Raw genomic sequence first — 16,680 nt, forward strand, 5'->3', positions numbered from 1 at the left:
GCAATAAGGTTATAAGAGCATCATGGAAAGACTGTTTTGCAATGATTGGAAGATATATGGCATTAGATACAAAAGAAAATAATAATGAAAAAACAAAAATCAACTATATTGTTGACATCTACAGTATGAATCCTCCTGAAGGGATATTCAGTTCTCCAGTTGACAAACACCAACACATCCTAGTCACAGCTAAGAAAGATAGAAGAAAAAAAGAAAAAGATAAGAATAAAAGAGTAAAAAACTAACAAGAAAAAAGTTGTTTGGATAAATGTTTATCGGTCAGTTTTTATAGATTTTTTTTTATTGATTCCTTTTAATAATGCACTTTTAAGAATACATTATATTGAGGTATTAGTTATTTGCACAGTTCTTGTAGCGACATAGCAAAACATTCCTTCAGCATTAACTACTTCAGAACGTGAATTTATGTTGACTTACAGAAATGTAGTGAAATTCCTTTCACACTTTTCAGAATTGTTTTCGGTTAAATAAAAAAGAAAGAAATTGGTCTATTGCTATCAAATTTACAATTGTGTAAAACCTGTTGTTGTTGTTGTTTCTCATTCAACTGTAAAATAATACATTAAGGTTTTTCAATGCAAAAATTTGAATAAAGATAAAGGGTATGAATATTTACCTTCCTATGGAGAACCAATCCTTCCATATTAAAAATATATAAAGATATAAATAAATTACCTGGAAATATAATATAATATCACTGGCCAAACAATGGCTTGAAATGTTAGTGAGTGAGCCATTAAATGTAACAAACCTATAAAAAACTATATGAATTTAAAAATTAATAAATTTTTTGATATAATTATATATATATATATATATCTTTTATTTGAACTGTTCTACAAACCAGAAAATTAAAGGTAAAATTGAAATAAATAACTAAATAAATATTTTTTTAATTTTATAATTTCATACAGCAAAAAAAAAATATTTGTCATGACTTTTTTCATTCCTTGATATAAATCAACGAAATCAACTGCATTCTTTCACAACTACCGGTACATGTACCTATATCTTAGACTTTTGTTTAGTTTCCCTGTTGTTTTTCCAGTGAGTCTTTACAACATAACATATTAGCCCTTGGACTATTATAAACAATCAAGTGCAGTGATATTCTGCTAAGAGATATTTTACATCCTTGACTCATTTGATTTGAAGAAAAAAATATCCCTTCACGTTCACAGGTTTAATACGTCTTGTCAATGTTCTTTTACAAATTTTTGTAAAACATTTTTACAAGTAAAAATCTAACACAATGCAGTATTAATGTAAGACACTATTACTATTACAGTACACATGAGCTGTTTTTAAACCGCTGAGCCCATGCATGTTAATATAATCTTTGAGCCAGTGGATGTTTGTAGCCCAGGGGCTTGAATCTCTTACCCCAAAACAAGTTTGCATTTCATCTGCACAGTGCTGATCCTAAAGTTATGCCTAAAACCTGTCCTAAATATTAGCTTGAAACTCACTACATGTTTGTAAATATCCCTCAAATGTCTGAATCAGTTTACATCTCTGCACAAAGCATTCACAATGCACAGCAGTAGTTGTTAATTCCTTAGTGCTGATTCATCAACAAAATATCCACACAAACTGCGTAAAAGCAAACGTATCTGGTTGCAATAATAAACGTTCCTCTGGACTGGAATAACCCAAGTAGAAGTCATTTTAAAATTAAGTGTTAGGAGTTTTCACCACAAGCAAAACAACGTCACAAATAACCCATCAGAACAAAAAGAAGCAATGTTGTTAACAAAATACCAGAGATCTTACCAGTGGATCTAAATGGGACATTTCGTATTTTCCAATGATCAAATGCTGCTTTAGTTGTTGGGCCAACTTTTCCCTCTCGGTGCATCGACTGCCTCACTGGGTGACAAGTGTTGCTCACTAACGGTATCAGTTTGTGCTCTACTTACATACCAAATAACTACTTTAAGAGCAATAGTAATATTAATATCTATTATGTTAGGAATTAACAGCATGCTAGGGTTGTTTGGAGTCTCCCTTTAATAGATTTCTACAGCTGCAAAGGCTACAATGCTGAAGGCATTAAGGTCCAAGAAAAAGGTGGAGGTATTTTCTTTAGTTGTAGAAAGGGAGGAGTGTGGATTTCTTACAGCTGATATCCTCATCACAGTATCTATCAGTATTACCATTAAATCATTTTCTAACATTGCAAACACTTCTTGCTTATGTGAAATCTGCTTTTGTGAAATCTCAAAAAACAAAAGTGAGCATAATTTAAACATGAAGCTGCTCATATTACCTACCGGTACTTTTTATCTCCAGTCAGTGTTAGCCAGACACAGCTGCACCTGCATTATATACAGCCAGTGTTTTTAAAAATCAAAGCCTCTACTGTCACTCCTACAGCTTGCAAAATGGTGTTACTGGCCATGCTGTATGTTTGATCAACAGCACACATGATGTTTCTGAAGAAACTTCTGAGGGTTTTTCAGGAATATTCCTAAAGCAGTGACTCTCTGTGTGACTGGCTGCAGCTCCCCCTTGTGTGTCGCCTGTGTTCACTTGAAGATCTCATAACAGCACACCTCTGTGTGTCTGGAAAAGGAACAAGGAAAGCAAAGAGCTTAGCTTAGCACAACATGTTTGATATTGATGCCTGTCGAAAAAAGGTGCTAAGTTTATGAATCAGGAGAGCAAGGTTTGTTTTTCTTGTTCCGCAGACCAGGAACTGGAATTACAGTCAATCTAGAGTCCTGGGGATTTAAGTGAAATAATTCAGTTTTTCTGGAAAGTGAAACAAAACAAGACACTGTGTAAAGGAAGACTGAAAGAATCAAAGAGTTTGAATACGTCATTAATAGGAATGACCAGGGTTGGAGTTTGGATCCACCTTTATGGACGTGATGAAATATAGTAAAGTGAAAGCCTGCAGGATTTTTGTTGGTTTAAAACTGAGAAAATATCATTTTATTTCTGAAAATGATTCAGTTTAGTTCATAATTGGATTCAATTAATTCATAAAGCTTTCTGTTTAATACCCCAATAGGTTAATCAGATTCCAACAGAGTTTAAATTTCAAGTAAATATACAGGGTGGAGAAAATAAACTCACTATTTTGCTCTTTTCACACAGAAAGGTGCACTAAAACCAAATTTCATCTCTATTTGTTATTTAATAGTATAGAATTTGTTCAACATTTTAATTGTACATCATATGAGTTGATGTTCAGTAATTCTAGAACAAGGCAATGACATGGACATTTCAAAGTGCTTTACATGAATTTGATAATGGATAGAAAAAAAGAAATAAAAACAGAATATATGTCCCAAAACATTTTTTTTATTTCCGAAATGTTTTAGTTGAGCATTCCCTCTGAAGGTAGAGGAAGTTGTAAGGTGAATGCAAGACTTTATTTCCTCAAAGTTCAGTTGCTGCTTAACACACTCTCTGCTAGAGTAGTAGTAGTTCTTATTTCATTTAAATGGAAACAAACATGTTCTATAATGACACCACACCAAAGAACAAGATTTGGATTTAATATTAGAAAGGACAGACAGGGAGCATTCTCTCTGTAGAACAGGTATAAAAACCTAATTTTAAGGATTTAAGGTATTTGGCCACCATTTTATGGCTAACAATTATAACATGACTGATTAGCTTTTATTTAAAACATCATCTTTATGGAACTGATAAGCTGAGGTGGGTCATAACTAGTTACATTTTTACTTCGTCAGTAAAAATCATGTAAGCAACTTTTTGCAAGTTCTGTTTTCCACAAGAACAACTTTCAGCTTCCCTCTCACCTTTGCCGATGAATGATGCTTCTTTATTTTACACATCATTTCTGTCTGTGTTTCTATTTTTTTTTTCTACCTTCCAGCAGGTCCAGCAGATTCCAAAACAGCTTCTTCCCCACCACCATCAGACAGCTGAATTTTAGGGGAAAAAACCTCAGAAAGAAAAAAACAAAACCCAAAAAACTGAAAGTTGAAAAAAAATCATGTCACAGTCTCTGTATTAAACTGACAATATCAATGTGTGTGGGTTTTTTTTTTTTTTTTGCACCATGTTTTTTTTTTCTTCCACACTGTTTAAGTTAAGTTCTCACAGCAGCAAAGCCGTGAGATCCCTTATAAAGCTTTTTATTTTATTTTTCCTCTAGTCATTATGAAGCCTGGAGGTTGTTTTGCTGCTTTTATGTTTTTACAAGCTCTTATTCACTAGTCGAGAAACAACATTTCACACATTAGCTGCATTCACACTTCTGGGCCCAAACAAGGTAACACTACTTGGGTTCTGCTTTGCAGCTAATTTAGCTATTTATTACCTTTTTATCAAGTCACAGACTGTTTATTTCCCTTGGTATAAAATGCCCTGCCTAAATACAGACTAAATAATATAGATCTTACAGGTGCTGGTCATAAAATTAGAATATCATGAAAAAGTAGATTCATTTCAGTAATTCCATTTAAAAAGTGAAACTTGTATATTATATTCATACATTACATACAAACTCATATATTTCAGATGTTTATTTTGTTTAATTTTGATGATTACAAATGACAACAAATGAAAATCTCAAATTCATCATATCAGAAAATTAGAATATTGTGAAAAGGTTCAAAATTGATGGCCCCTGGTGCCACACTCTAATCAGCTAATTAACTCAAACCACCTGCAAAAGCCTTTAAATGGTCTTTCAGTCTAGTTCTATAGGCTACACAATCATGGGGAAGACTGCTGACTTGACAGTTGTCCAAAAGACGACCATCGACACCTTGCACAAGGAGGGAAAGACACAAAAGGTCATCGCTAAAGAGGCTGGCTGTTCACAGAGCTCAGTGTCCAAGCACATTAATAGAGAGGCGAAGGGAAGGAAAAGATGTGGTCGAAAAAAGTGTACAAGCAAGAGAGATAACCGCACCCTGGAGAGGATTGTGAAACAAAACCCATTCAAAAATGTGGGGGAGATTCACAAAGAGTGGACTGCAGCTGGAGTGAGTGCTTCAAGAACCACCACACACAGACGTATGAAAGACATGGGTTTCTGCTGTCGCATTCCTTGTGTCAAGCCACTCTTGAACCACAGACAGCGTCAGAAGCGTCTTGCCTGGGCTAAAGAGAAACAGGACTGGACTGCTGGTGAGTGGTCCAAAGTCATGTTCTCTGATGAAAGTAAATTTTGCATTTCCTTTGGAAATCAAAGTCCCAGAGTCTGGAGGAAAAGAAGAGAGGCACTTCATCCACGTTGCTTGAAGTCCAGTGTAAAGTTTCCACAGTCAGTGATGGTTTGGGGTGCCATGTCATCTGCTGGTGTTGGTCCATTGTGTTTTCTGAGGTCCAGGGTCAACGCAGCCACATACCAGGAAGTTTTAGAGCACTTCATGCTTCCTGCAGCTGACCAACTTTTTGGAGATGCAGATTTCATTTTCCAACAGGACTTGGCACCTGCACACAGTGCCAAAGCTACCAGTACCTGGTTGAAGGACCATGGTATCCCTGTTCTTAATTGGCCAGCAAACTCTCCTGACCTTAACCCCATAGAAAATCTATGGGGTATTGTGAAGAAGAAGATTCAATACACCAGACCCAACAATTCAGAAGAGCTAAAAGCCACTATTAGAGCAACCTGGGCTATCATAACACCTGAGCAGTGCCACAGACTGATCGACTCCATGCCAAGCCGCATTGCTGCAGTAATACAGGCCAAAGGAGGCCCAACTAAATACTGAGTGCTGTACATGCTCATACTTTTCATGTTCATACTTTTCAGTTGGCCAACATTTCTATAAATCCTTTGTTTTTATTGGTCTTCAGTAATATTCTAATTTTCTGATATGATGAATTTGAGATTTTCATTTGTTGTCATTTGTAATCATCAAAATTAAACAAAATAAACATCTGGAATATATGAGTTTGTATGTAATGTATGAATATAATATACAAGTTTCACTTTTTAAATGGAATTACTGAAATCAATCTACTTTTTCATGATATTCTAATTTTATGACCAGCACCTGTAATTTTGCACTTCGAAGGTCATCAGAGAGAAACATGTCATTCAGACACACTTTACCCAAAGTACCTAGAGGGTGGAACAAAAAGTCTTGAAAAATGCAAAAGATGGACAGGTCTCATATCAGTAGCTGAACATGACAAAAAAAAAAAACATCAAGTTACTGATTGTTCATCTGCACCACTGTTTTTTTTGTCACACTTACATTTTTTTAAGTTGCTTTATTTATGATGAGAGCATGAGGCAATAGCTACATCTTTCAGCAATATGCAGGTATGTCCTACAAATATTCCTACAGAACCTGAATATTAGTAATAAAAACTTGCTTCAGATTTTCACCTTCTCATTAACTTACGGCTTCCACTCACCTGTTTTTCTATGTGCCAAAGGCCTCAGACACAACTTCACTCTTTGCCAGCTTGATTGTGCCCCTAATTATTCTTCCTCTGTGGAAAGCGTGGGATTTTATGTTGATTTCTGTTGCTGCCTTTAAATAACTTTCCTGATTGGATGTAGAAATAATGTTTCCTGTATCGTTTGCCTTAAGGTTTGCTGATCAAATGCCTCATGTAACATTGTGCTTCACCATGTATCAGTTAAAACTATCCTGCGTTTGTCAAAGGTTTGCTCACACTGGCTTTCAATTCAGGGTAGGTTGTGCAACCCTGCAGTTGGCATCCAGTCTGTAGAGGCATTTAGTGTAAATTACAAACTGAATGAGAGACTCATTACAGATGCATCAAAATAAAAAAAATCACAAGAACAATCTCAGGGATTGAATCTCTGTCAAAAATATGAGTTGTCTTTAAAGAACACTTCTATAAACTGTTTTCAGCGAGTTTAATAGATGAAACTCAAACCATAAAATGTCATTTAAAGCAACGTGTTGTTGGGTGCCATATTTATTGGTTCAATTATGACAACCCACACAGCTTACATGAGACAGACTAAACTTTGTCTATGTGACAGCAATGTGAGCTTTCAAACACCTTGAAGGTCTTGTAGAATAATCTGAACGACAGCAGCGGTTTGAACATCAGGCTGCATTTTATATCTTATTTTTAACTAATGTAAAGAGCTTAAGCTAAATCCTTCATCACCTACAGTAACCTAGGCTTGAACGGATGATCTTTTTTAAAAGATTTACAGACAGCATTAAAACGGCTGCCTCTCAATCAGTAGTGTAGATGCTGAATAAGACATTTCATCCAATCTGGATTCAATTGGTGGGAAGCTGCAAAAAACAAAAACTTATGTTTCTCATCTTAGTTGATAAAGCCATGATTTTAACATGACCACATTACATTGCTGGGCAATGTTGAACTGATTGGCTTTGTTATTGCTGCATTGCAGATATATGCTAGGCTGCTTTGTACTAATTGCAATTTCACATTTAACCTGTATTTTTTTTTCAATAAAATTACTACAGTTGTGAAATTATTATTATTTTTTTTTTTTTGCAATATTAACGACTGACTGAAAACTTGTTAAATAAACCCCATAGTTCAGCTTTAAAACCTAAAGGAACAATCATCAAGCAGCAAAACAGCCACTGCATTGATCCCGGATCATGTAAACATGCTGTTTTTTGTTTTTTTTTCTGGAAGTGTTTAGGTTTTCCTTCTGGACACAGCAGAACTCAGAAGCAGTCTATAATGTGGACAGTGGATAGCAGAAGGCTTTCCCAGGTGGTGAAGTGAGATTTCCACAGCTGGCTTGTCAGGCTGAGCTTAGCTTCACTGATTGATCTGCCTTCCATTAAGTACTGTAAGCTCAGTTGTGTCTGAGGCAACAAAATTCACAGAAATAAAACCAGCATACTGAGGCTCTCTAACACAGTATCCTGACTTCTTAACTGATTACACTTTACGTTGAAAACAACAAAAAAAAGTATCAATTAGGAACCATAGTAACCTGTAGTCTAATCCGATATTGATACTTTTCTTTTCTTTTTTTTAACAGTGTCCTGTCTGGCAATGTGTCAATAAGAATAATTGTCTTGATGCCAAAAAGAGCCCAACAGATTTTACTTTCACAAGTGGAGCAGTATGGCAATTGCCATACTGCTCCACTTGTTTCATGCATATAAATTGCTTTATTATAATTATGCAGGGAGTTTATTGATACTTTTCTCAGTATAAGCAGGAGCAAAGTGTGGTTGAGATAAATACATTAGCATCTTAATACATCTTAGGAAGCATGGAGGGCACTCTAATGTCCTTGCAAGAGTCTGTATTGACTTTGGCCTTGATAAAATACAGTGGAGAGACACCAGCAAGGCACCCCAGTTCACCTTAGCCCCTTTGTGTGGCCCTTTCTTTCTTCAAATGAAATCTGTCCACAGCCTGGATCATTTTAAATCGCTTCTTAAAACTTATTTTTATTCTTCGGCTTTTAATTGAAGCAGTTTTTCACATTCTGATTTGTTAATTGGTGTTGTTGTCTTTCCTGTAAAACACTTTGGTACAGTTTTATACCTGTTTTTAAAGTGCTATTTAAATAAATTCGACATTTAACATTTTGTGCGGCCTAAATTTTTGCACCACGTTAACAAATTTGTAACTACATGGACAGCTCTGCACGAAAACAACAACAACAACAACAAAAACAACAAAAAACATTATGGACAAGCAAAAGCTCCTACTAGTGAGGGTACATAAATGCAAACATCTACAGACGTATTATCATTTGGCCCCTAAATATCACTAGGGGGAAACAGACTGACTCTTCTAATGAAATTATTACCACTTCGATGACATTAAGAGGCTTTGAGAATGTTGGAAAGTTGCGTATTTTAACTTTTACATGTGTGTTGTTGTAAGCTTGTGATCTGTGTTTTAAAAACACCCCCCCAAGTTGGGACAGTATATCAGGTATGGGGAGAAAAGCTAAGAAATTGTATCTGCTTGTCTAGTTTCTGCGCAACACATATGTGCAGCAAACATAGCTGAATGTGGACTTTAAGCAACATTGTTTCTGTTCTTTATCCTCAAGACTTATCTTAAATTTCTAAAACAATATTCGGTATGTTACCTCTAGTTCAAGAGTTACAATTTTAGCCCCTGCTTTGCCAAAATCTAAATAAATATATATAAATTCTGTCATATTGTTGTTTAGGCCAGGTGGTAGCCATAATATAACATATTTGTATATTTAATTTTTTGTCCTAAATATATTGTCTTAGTTAGAAAATTTAGGAGCTTTATTAGCTATATACTGTAACTGCCAAAAATAAAAACAAGAAACACCTAAAATAAATGGTATATTCTCTATATTGAATGTACTTCAGGTTATAAACCAAAGCATTGACATTATTCCAGTTTTTAGTAACATTCTTATTGATTGAAAACTCCGGTATTGTAATAGTCACTTTAGAAAATTAGAAAAATAAAACTTTACATGTTGTGGTATGTTTCTGCACATGTAAAAACCTGCAACCTTTTATCACACAAAAATACCTCAAAGCGACTAAATCCTAAATTATTGAAAAGCAACTCTTACATTACAGTCTTTTTAAATACTCCTACAGAAGGTTCTTTAAAGTTGTAAGCATTTTAATGAAATATATTATTAGTGAGGTTAGTGAGGAAAACATTATGGCCTTATCTGATCACAAAGTTATCTTCAGGATTTTTTTCTCACTTAGAATTCACAATAACAATAGAAGTATATTACTTTCATAAACTAGCTATGATTTCAGACATCCTCTAGTGGAAGTGAACTTAATTTAAAGGGCAATGAAATTCAACCTGTAAAACATACTTAAAATAATTATGATTTTACAACAATGAAAACATAAACTAAACGTTTAAAGCTTGTGTTACCAAACAGTGGGCCAGTTTATAAGCAGAAATCTAAGAACAAAAAGTGACAAACTGATGTCACATTGAGCTATGGAAGGACAGGAAGAGCATTAGTAAAAAAAAAAATTCCAGATTTTCTAAAGACTCTATTCCAAAAACCAAAAATTGGACTGATAGATTTTATTGATTAATTGCCCAGCCATAGAATGTTAGCTTTTTTTGTAGTCCATGGCTCATTAAACAAGTAAGAAACAGGACAAGGAGAGATTTTCTGTTGTATTGTACTGGATGGGAATATGTGCAGAACCAAAATGTTTTCCATTTCAGGTAATTATGATAAGCCTGGTTGTATTCCCATTTTCTGCAGGATTGATTTTGGCTCTCCTTCTTTTTTGGTTGCCCGTGGTGTGGTTTTATGCAGCTTAATTGTAAAGCCTATAGACGAAAAAGAAAAATCCTGAACCATATTACTCCACCATCAGGACAAAGACAGACAAAGGAGTGAAAGACAGGGTTGAAACAATCTCCGTGGTCCCTTCCAGGAATCCATAAGCATCACTCTGTGCCACTGGAGCTCTCAGCCTGACAAATCTCCCTGGACCTGAGAAGGTTACCTCTTGTTGAAGAGGGTCTCAAGGTGAAACACAAGGAAAATCTGGCATCTAAAGCAGGAATACAAAATTCTTAAAAATACAGGTGCTGGTCATAAAATTAGAATATCATGAAAAAGTAGATTGATTTCAGTAATTCCATTTAAAAAGTGAAACTTGTATATTATATTCATACATTACATACAAACTCATATATTTCAGATGTTTATTTTGTTTAATTTTGATGATTACAAATGACAACAAATGAAAATCTCAAATTCATCATATCAGAAAATTAGAATATTGTGAAAAGGTTCAAAATTGATGGCCCCTGGTGCCACACTCTAATCAGCTAATTAACTCAAACCACCTGCAAAAGCCTTTAAATGGTCTTTCAGTCTAGTTCTATAGGCTACACAATCATGGGGAAGACTGCTGACTTGACAGTTGTCCAAAAGACGACCATCGACACCTTGCACAAGGAGGGAAAGACACAAAAGGTCATTGCTAAAGAGGCTGGCTGTTCACAGAGCTCAGTGTCCAAGCACATTAATAGAGAGGCGAAGGGAAGGAAAAGATGTGGTCGAAAAAAGTGTACAAGCAAGAGAGATAACCGCACCCTGGAGAGGATTGTGAAACAAAACCCATTCAAAAATGTGGGGGAGATTCACAAAGAGTGGACTGCAGCGGGAGTGAGTGCTTCAAGAACCACCACACACAGACGTATGAAAGACATGGGTTTCTGCTGTCGCATTCCTTGTGTCAAGCCACTCTTGAACCACAGACAGCGTCAGAAGCGTCTTGCCTGGGCTAAAGAGAAACAGGACTGGACTGCTGGTGAGTGGTCCAAAGTCATGTTCTCTGATGAAAGTAAATTTTGCATTTCCTTTGGAAATCAAAGTCCCAGAGTCTGGAGGAAAAGAAGAGAGGCACTTCATCCACGTTGCTTGAAGTCCAGTGTAAAGTTTCCACAGTCAGTGATGGTTTGGGGTGCCATGTCATCTGCTGGTGTTGGTCCATTGTGTTTTCTGAGGTCCAGGGTCAACGCAGCCACATACCAGGAAGTTTTAGAGCACTTCATGCTTCCTGCAGCTGACCAACTTTTTGGAGATGCAGATTTCATTTTCCAACAGGACTTTGCACCTGCACACAGTGCCAAAGCTACCAGTACCTGGTTGAAGGACCATGGTATCCCTGTTCTTAATTGGCCAGCAAACTCTCCTGACCTTAACCCCATAGAAAATCTATGGGGTATTGTGAAGAAGAAGATGCAATACACCAGACCCAACAATTCAGAAGAGCTAAAAGCCACTATTAGAGCAACCTGGGCTATCATAACACCTGAGCAGTGCCACAGACTGATCGACTCCATGCCACGCCGCATTGCTGCAGTAATACAGGCCAAAGGAGGCCCAACTAAATACTGAGTGCTGTACATGCTCATACTTTTCATGTTCATACTTTTCAGTTGGCCAACATTTCTATAAATCCTTTGTTTTTATTGGTCTTCAGTAATATTCTAATTTTCTGATATGATGAATTTGAGATTTTCATTTGTTGTCATTTGTAATCATCAAAATTAAACAAAATAAACATCTGAAATATATGAGTTTGTATGTAATGTATGAATATAATATACAAGTTTCACTTTTTAAATGGAATTACTGAAATCAATCTACTTTTTCATGATATTCTAATTTTATGACCAGCACCTGTAATGTGAGCCTTCACTCTGATGATGATGATGATACAGATTCTTGATTTAAAGAATTTTAAACCATGGTAAATATATGACAGAAAATGTTTTTAAAACCATGACAATTTAGAATTTTGGCATAATTTGCTCATGGTAACCAACCCCTATCTTAAAAAAAAAACCCAAAAACATTTACAGCCATGTTTCATGATATAACCCTTCATACACATTAGCAGATGCAAACAAATGCTGCTTAACGCAGAAAACCCCTCTATGAGAATCATTAACAGCCCCTTCTCCCCCTTGCTGTTCATAAACAACATGTCCCATCTAATTTAGGAACTCTTAATTTCTGTTTATCCATTTCATCTTGTACTTATTTCAACATCCACTCAAACTCTGATTCTCCAAACTCTCACCATGTCTCAGCTGTTTCAGTGCCTAATTGCCTCCTTAAAATCTCCTCTTCTCTGTTTCAGCAGTTTGAAGAACAGGACCTTGATTCACTGCTAATAATCCCATCGGGCCCAATTTAGCAACTAATTTAAGCAAATGTTTTCCAAAAGACTTCCGCAGCCTTCTACCACTGTACTACTTCTAGGTTGTGCACGCTGTTTTTAAAGGTACTGAAGCTGTCCAATTTGCCGAGCTGGTGTCCTAAAGAAATTAGCCTCAAAAGACCAATTAAAATACCTAAAAATCCTTCGATTTTAAAGTGACTTATATTCTACAATGAGTCTCAATGGAACTAGTAAGCCACATCACAATATAACACATCCACATACTGTTAAAACCAAAATAACCAACAAAAATCTTATTCCCACTATACTGCTTGTTCTTAGACCTCCTCCTACAGGATTTGTTTGAACTTGCAACCTAATCAGCAGATATTAAAAATAACCTAAATAAAGTCAACATGTGCTCTGTAGGAAGGATCACATCTGCTGAACGTGATAATTGGATAGGTGGAGATTAAGACAAAAAAAAAATGCTGACCTTAAGAAGCATCTTTGAGACTCCGCCTTTATTGTATTTCTGACTCTATGATGCATTTCAATGATATTCAGTGCAAACCTTTGCCTGATGGTTATTAAAGTGTAAAAGCAGGTGAAGGATGAGCCTGGTGTCCGACAGGAGAGCAAAGTAGAGTTAGGATTTACCCGTCAAACGCATTCAATGTCAAGTCACAGAACAGCATGGTTGACATCACAATATATTGATGCATCTAAGTACAATTGAAAAGACAGGATGATAAGGAACTCTTATATTTATCTTAGCTTAAACAGCTGCTAATGAATGTGACGGAAACATGTTTTATGTTTTGCTTTTCTTTACTCCCCTTTCTTCCACTCCTCTCTCTCTACTCTGAGACCATTGGAGGTGTGATCACTCAGAGATATTTGTTGTGTAGGTGGCAGTTATGATGTGCTCCTTACATTTTCAGGAGTTGACACCTACTCTACTTTCATTTGCAATTTTAGAAAGACTTCCTGTTTGTTCTCTTATTTGTCAGTTTAACTCTGCTTGCATCTCTCCAGGCCATGAATTTGTTGGACACCGTTTATTTCGAACTTCCAGTTCATTTTCCATTCTGTCGACTCTTTTGCAGTTTTCCAGCTGTGCATTTCTACAATAACAATCTGGACTAATCACTTAGATGAAAAGGGACCTTTCGTTAAGGGTTATGAATAATGATGGGCTCGCTGTGATGTTTAGATCAAAGGCCAGAAAAATTTAGGTTGAGATGGAAAACATTAGTAAACTGATCATGCTGGAGAGGAAATTTCGATCTATTAAGCAAATGGCTGCTCTCTGTGGTTACAGATAAGCAGTGTTCTGTAGACAAGCATAGCTGCAGTCACCCGTAGAAAATGAAACGTGCAATAATGATATAGGTGAAAAAAATCTCATTAATGAGTCCTCTGGGACTTTTTAAAGAACATCTTTTTGACTAAGTGTGCTCATCTGTTTTCTCTGTACTTAACTTATTAATTGCATTTCTTCTACTAAAGTGTCTTGCAAAAAATGTTAATACCCCTAAATGGCCTCATAATGTCTTATATTACAGTTTTAAGTGTGGCATGCATTTTTTTCCTAGGTTCTTGTTTCTGTCCATATTCTTGTAGTCTTCGACCAGTTTTGCACACATAAGAACTTAAATATTTGTGATCTCTTTGTTACATAAGTCCTCAAGCTTATTCATATGTTACCTGGAGTATCTGTCTGTGAACATCAAGTTTCAGGTTATGCCACAGATTCTCATTTAAGTGGTTGACTTTGACTGGGCCATTTTAAATAGAGGGCATTAATATAATAATTGATTTGGCTTTAGATTTTAAATTGTCCTGCTGGTATGTGACACCCCCCCCCAGTCTAGAGTCCTTTCCATAGAGTCCTCCTAGATTTTAAGGGTCAGTCATGTGTTGTTAGGTTTACAGTTGTTTTATTCTCTCTGGCAGAATTCAATCTCAGCTCCCGAGAAAGGGTTAGGGTTAATATATATATATATTTTTTTTCTTATTTATAAGAGTTGCAGTTTAATGGGCAACAAATACAGATGCACTCCACACTTCTCAGATCAATGTTTATTAATATTCTGAAAACCTTGTGTTATTGTCCTTCTTCTCTGCAGTTAAGCTCAGCTTTATGTTTACCCATCATATAAATCATAGAATATAATCCCAAACAATGAATTGAAGTTTTTATCAATAACATGATGAAACATAAAAGCTATTCTTCAGCTCCCTCTAAATGGTTTTAATTTTTCAAAAACCAATATCTATTTTATTCTTGCTTTAATACAGATGCTATTGTATGCATTCATTTAATTTTTTTTAAGAGAATTGCCTTTCCAGGCATGTTTGGTCAGAAATAAATCATGCGTTCAGAATTTCATGGCAATTAGACACCCATGGTCCTATTCTAATAAATACTGACATTTTATCTTTGCCCAAAGGTCAATGACTAATTTATCACATCTACTTGATAAATTGGAAAAAATTTCCTGGTTCAAGAAAACTGAAATTAGCTTGCATCGCCTCTTCTTGTTTCAGTTTTTAATTAGATCTTTATTTCACTTTCTAACATTGATCAAATTTAATTCCTCTCTCTTTATTTATTTATTTATTTATTTTTTGTTGTCGCAGGTGCAGATTCCCACAGTGATGTAAGCTCAGTAAGCGGTGGTGCATCATGGGACAGCAGAGAGACATCCTTGGCAGCATCCATGGCCGCATCTCTGGCCTCCTCTCTGCCCCTGAGAGACATAATGGACCCAAATGAAGATGGTAGGCCAATGGAGCACAGTGACAGAGGTTCAAATGACTCTGTGGACAGCGGCTCCTCCTTTGAAGAACTTGACATGGACCACGAAGAACTGGATGGGGGACAAGAGACAGAAGACGGAAAGGAGAAAGAAGAAGCAGCTGGAGAAGAGGAGAAGAAGAAAGTTCTTGGAGGAGGAGATGAGCAGGAAGGATGCTGAAATAATAAGGGACATAGCCATGTGACTGGCATGCTAGAGTTTCCCAGCTGTGCCGTTGTTGGTTATCTTTTAAATAAAGTTGTTGGTGGATATAAAGCTCTTCATGGTCTGACTAACACCTCATTTTTCTGCACCTTCTAATAAAGCCTGCACTTTTTCTTTTGCATAATCTCAGATTTTAGAAGTAAGCCTGATTGCATGTTTAAATGCTACTAAGACCGAGTTTAAAACCTCTTGATCTGCAGCAGCATGTGTTTTGATTACAGAGAAGATGAGCATATTTGTTTTTGACTCCTGGCTTAAGATCCAGGTTCTAAAGACATTTCTGAAAGACTTTTGGAAGATTTAAACCCAAGAATGGTTGGTTTGAGGTGTATATCAGGTGCACCTGCTGCTGTAGGGGTTAGACGTGATACAGTCTTTTTCAATTCTAATGAAAGAAGTTTTAAAATCTGAGACAATTAATCTGCTTATTCTAATCTATTGGGTTTATATCTTGAAATTTAACCAAGTTAGCAAATTCCTTTGTGAGTGTAAAGGAAACGTTATTTTCAGTCTGTTTAGATAATTGTTTTTAAATACAAATTGTCTTTCTATACTTGGATTATTAATCTACGAAGTATATTTTCTCCTTGCTGTCGCCAAAATTCACCTGCTATCAGAAACTAGTTGTTACCTCTTTGTAAATGGATATTGTACTGGAATTGTAGAGATGTATTGCCATGTTAGCGCCCCATGTTGAATAAAATCTTCAAATGGAAAGTTTACCTCGAGATAATAATTAAATTCTCTTGCTCTGCCCCCCCACCCCCCCCCCCACCCCCTCACACACACACACACACACACACACACACACACACACACACACACACACACACACACACACACACACACACACACACACACACACACACACACACACACACACACACAATAAAATGATGCATAAACACATCTCAACTTCAAGATCTACACACAGCTTCTTCCCACAGTGTGGTTTGATTTCCACTGAAACAGGCACATAATTTCTTCTCCTGTCTGAGGAAATTCTTATTTATCTGCTTCTGAGCAGTTGCAGGAGATGTACCAGAGTGGGTGGC

General features: G+C 36.1%; 1 protein-coding gene across 2 annotated transcripts in view; it reads left to right on the forward strand.

The window, feature by feature from the left end:
- The window catches only part of tex264a (testis expressed 264, ER-phagy receptor a), a 110,985-nt gene extending 94,638 nt beyond the window's left edge, over window positions 1-16,347 (forward strand). For both annotated transcript variants that reach the window (XM_038279980.1, XM_038279981.1), the window contains exon 4: window positions 15,243-16,347. In XM_038279980.1, coding sequence (XP_038135908.1) covers window positions 15,243-15,580 — 338 coding nt within the window. In that variant the 3' untranslated portion in view covers window positions 15,581-16,347. The remainder of the gene's footprint in view (window positions 1-15,242) is intronic.
- Window positions 16,348-16,680: the final 333 nt, after the last annotated feature.

The sequence above is a fragment of the Cyprinodon tularosa genome, unplaced genomic scaffold (assembly GCF_016077235.1).
Source record: "Cyprinodon tularosa strain WSP-4 unplaced genomic scaffold, ASM1607723v1 ctg154, whole genome shotgun sequence".
Taxonomy (NCBI): Eukaryota; Metazoa; Chordata; class Actinopteri; order Cyprinodontiformes; family Cyprinodontidae; genus Cyprinodon; species Cyprinodon tularosa.